The 4,329-nt window shown below is 38.3% G+C and overlaps 1 protein-coding gene across 1 annotated transcript in view; it reads left to right on the forward strand.

The window, feature by feature from the left end:
- NOL8 (nucleolar protein 8) overlaps positions 1 to 1,227 on the forward strand; it is a 28,927-nt gene extending 27,700 nt beyond the window's left edge. The window contains exons 16-17 of the mRNA XM_012651842.1: positions 386 to 465; positions 957 to 1,227. Coding sequence (XP_012507296.1) covers positions 386 to 465; positions 957 to 1,007 — 131 coding nt within the window. The 3' untranslated portion in view covers positions 1,008 to 1,227. The remainder of the gene's footprint in view (positions 1 to 385; positions 466 to 956) is intronic.
- The last annotated feature ends 3,102 nt before the right edge of the window (positions 1,228 to 4,329 follow it).

Here is a 4,329-nt window from a genome sequence, read left to right on the forward strand (position 1 = left end):
CCATGCTAATTTTGTTTTTTTTTTTTTAGAGATGCGGTCTTGCTATGTTGCCCAGGTGTGGAATTTCTGGCCTCAAGGGATCCTCCTACCTTGACCTCCCAAAGTGCTAGGATTACAGGCATGAGCCACCACACCCAGCTAAACTCTTCATTTCTTAAAGCCTAGCATGACCAGTAACAAAGTTACATAATAGTAAATGATAGACACATACAGTAAAATCCTAACAATACTACATGTTTTATTTTGCAAAATAACACTTATTTTTGAAAATTGGTAGAAATTGAACAGAAAATGATCTTAACTAGAATTGGATAATGCCAATGCTAGAATATAGCCCATTTTAGTAGTAATTTGCTGCCTCATCTTTCTTGTTTTGCCCTAGTAGGTTCTGACTTATTCTGGAGAGGAGTGGGAGGTAATATTAGCAAGAATTCTTGGGAGGCCAGAACAAACAACCTGCGTATGGTGAGTAATTGTTTCTTCATATTGATTGTTTCCTAAAATAGATATGGTATCATCTTTGTGTTAATATTTCCCTGGTGTAAGAATAAAAGAAATAAGCTATGAAAATTTAGACAGAAAGGATGACAACTGATAACATGATTTAAACTCTCAGAATTACAGTGCTGGAAGGGAACTTAGAGGTTGTTTGATTCAATCCAGGAATGGTGCAGGTGAGGAAACTGCAGAGTAGCTGGAATCAATGACTGGTCCTAGAGTCAGGCTCATTAAGTAACAGAAAATCATGAGATTTTTAAAGACTGAATTGTAGTTCCCAGTATAAACAGTGCCAAAAGTTTGAATATTCCCTGTTCATTTCAAATAAGCATTTCCAAAATGCGTTTCCACATTCCTGACAATGAGAACAGCCTAAATTTTACTTTATACTTACTGAACAACTTGAAAACTATTTGTATTTATTGTTAACAAAAGCTTTCAATTTTATGATTTTCTAGGATTGTCGGAAGAAACACAAAGATGCCAAAAGAAAAATGAAACCAAAGTAATAAATGTCAGCATTGGTGTTGATCCTGAATGTGAACAAGGCTCATGTAAGGAAATTGACCCAGAAAATAGTTTTAGCTGACAAAGAAGAAATTTCAGAGTAAAGGAATAGTCAAAATCCGGCTGATGGAATATATTCTGGTTGCCATCTTTTTCTATGGAATTCCTCTGTATTTCTTCCTCAGTAATTACTTCAAAAAATTAAACTGAACTTTTTAAAAATGAAGCACAAAGATAGTCCCCCTGAATACTTCTTGCATATAATCTCTTTGCCCTCCATCCTCAATAACTAATGAACAACTTCTGATACGAGGATTGCATGAAGGCTTTTTTAATAAATTGGTCAAAGCACTTATGTTTTCCAAGTTAGGCTTCGTGTAAATTATAGGTTATTTGGATTATTTATTTCTGATTTTGTCAAATACACCTTACCTCCATTCTGTAACTGTATAAAAGGATGAATTACAAGTCAATATTGAGTTCTACACTTGGTCCTGATGAATAGCTAACTGAAATGCAGGACATTTCAGACCAGTATCATATGAGAGTTCTGCGAGGACCAGGAAAGGAAGCCAAATACAGAGTTTTGCTGTCCTTGGCCTCTAGGAATTAGGGAACAACATAATGGAGGCAGGTCCAGGAATCCCAAAATTCTAGTTAGACTGGAGGCTTTTGAAAAATAACAAGTATCTAAAAGATATGTAGTTACAATTAGGAGTCAGGACCCTGAGTCAAGATAGAAAACAGATTTAATATTTCATTAAATAAACCAACCTTGCCAGGACTCAAGACAGATGTGTCTCCTATAAAATGGGCTCTATATGAAATAGTGTTACATGGACAGTTCCAGGGACTATCATTGAACCATGATATATCTAAAATTACCTTGGTATTTATTGATTTACATCTTTTTTTTTTTTTTTTTGAGACAAGAGTCTCGCTCTGTTGCCTGGGCTAGAGTGCCATGGTGTCAGGCTAGCTCACAGCAACCTCAAACTCCTGGGCTCAAGCAATCCTTCTGCCTTAGCCTCCCGAGTAGCTGGGACTACAGGCATGTGCCACTATGCCCAGCTAATTTTTTCTATATATTTTTAGTTGTCCAGCTAATTTCTTTCTATTTTTAGTAGAGATGGGGTCTCTTGCTCAGGCTGGTCTCGAACTCCTGATCTTGAGCAATCCTCCTTGGAGCAATCCTCCACCTTGGCCTCCCAGAATGGTAGGGTTATAGGCGTAAGCCACCACGCCCGGCCTATTTTTTAATTTTTTAACTTAACTTTTTCTTTTTAATTTTTTAATACCCAGCTAATTTTTTCTATTTTTAGTAGAGACAAAGTCTCACTCTTGCTCAGTCTGGTCTCCAACTCCTGAGCTCAAGCAATCCTGCCGCCTCAGCCTCCCAGAGTGCTAGGATTACAGGCGTGAGCCACCACGCTCGGCTTGATTTTCATCTTGCTTGAATATAAACTCTATGAGTGTTGGGATAGCGTCTGGTTTGTTAACCATTATGTCCCCACTCCCTAGAACTGTGCCTAGCACATAGTGAGTGCTCTATGTTTTTTTTTAAATAAATAAGAGTCCAAGGAACTAAGTAGCTTAAAGAGTTATTCTGATTCCTGTGTTTCTAAGACTTTAGATTTCAATAAGAATGGAAACAACTACTCAGCAGGATAAATAATTCAAATATTCTACCTTCTCTTGATGTAGATCACATTTATACCTTTTTAACTATTGCTGCATAGTAAACCATCCCTGTAACAATCATTTATTTTGCAATTTGGTCAGGACTCACTGGGGACTGCTCATCTCTGCTCTATGTTGTGTCACTGGGGTAGTTCAGGAAGAGCTAGAGAATCTACTTCTAAGGTGGCCTGCTCACTCAGTGCTTGTCCATCAGCTTCCTTAAAGCATGGCAGCTTGGCTCTAGGGGCACATGTTGCCAGAGGAAGAAAGTAAATGCTGCCAGTCTCTTAAGGCCTGGAACAGAAACAGTCTCAGAATCACTTCCACTGTATTCTACAGGTCAAAACAGACACAAAACCCGCTCAAACTCAAAGGTAGGGGACACAGACCCTCACTTCTCAGTGAGAGGAGTGTCAAAGAATTTGTGACCATAATTTAAGTCAAGTCTAGCATACACTCCATCTCCAAAGTAGACAAATAAGTGACATCAAGTGGCCTTGCCCACCCCAATTCCTGCTACCTAAATAAAACCATGTTCGACAATTGTATATTTCCTCTGATACTTATCTCCATATTTATACCTAAGATGCTTATGCTCTGATTTCTTGGTTTCTCAGTTTCAGATATAACCTATTTTCTTCCTACTGTGAAAAATGATGATTTACCTCTTTAATCCAAGTAATATATTTTGACCACAGTTAACTTTTTGCTGAAATTATTTCTTTTCAATTGCTTAACTTTTTTCTAGACTTAGTGTTCCCATACCTTCCAAAAGTCCTATAAAATGTTTCTCAATCCAAATTTTAAATAATCAGACTGTCAGTCTACTTAATTCATCTGTACCTTTTTTCCCTAGACACATTTGTCCAGAAATCCTCTGTCCTGCTCTAATCTGGGCTCTCTGGACAGGTGATAGAAATGAACTGAACAGCCACATGTGATAGCTCACACCTGCAGTCCTAGCTAATTGGGAGGCTGAGGCAGGAAGATTGCTTGAGCCCAGAAGTTCAAGGCTGCAGTGAGCTATGATGATGCCACTGCACTCCAGCCTGAGCAACAAAGCAAGACCCTGTCTCTAAAGGATACCAAAAAAAAAAGGAAGAAAGCAACTGAACAAAGTGGCAACTTGAGAAATAGTAAAGTTATAGAAGCATTAAGAGTTACCACTTTGATGGAGGACATTTAGGGCCTAGACCATAAATAATGTTGAATACATGCTAAACAGACTATCAACACATTCTTAAAACTAAGGAAATGCTTTCTACCTGTTCTAGGTCAGATCAATTTTTTTCTGTCCTTCTAAAGGATAAAATAGGCAGTTACAGAACTATTCTAAATTTGTCAAGGCCTAAAATTTCCTTCAGAGGGTATGGTGCCAAAGCCTGAGGTCTACTGACCTTTGCATGGCTCCAGACTTCCTTTTATTATTAACCAGATCTGAAAAGTACCAGGCAGACATATAGCAATGATAATAAGTAAATATGCAGGCTGGGTGGTATGGCTCACACCTGTAATCCCAGCACTGTGAGAGGCCAAGGCAGGAAGGTCACTTGAGACCAAGAGTTCCATACCAACGTGGGCAATACAGCAAGACCCTATCTCTAAAAATGAAAAATTTAAAAACTGGGTGTGTTGGCCTGTGCC

This window comes from Propithecus coquereli, unplaced genomic scaffold (genome assembly GCF_000956105.1).
Source record: "Propithecus coquereli isolate 6110/MARCELLA unplaced genomic scaffold, Pcoq_1.0 Scaffold370, whole genome shotgun sequence".
Taxonomy (NCBI): Eukaryota; Metazoa; Chordata; class Mammalia; order Primates; family Indriidae; genus Propithecus; species Propithecus coquereli.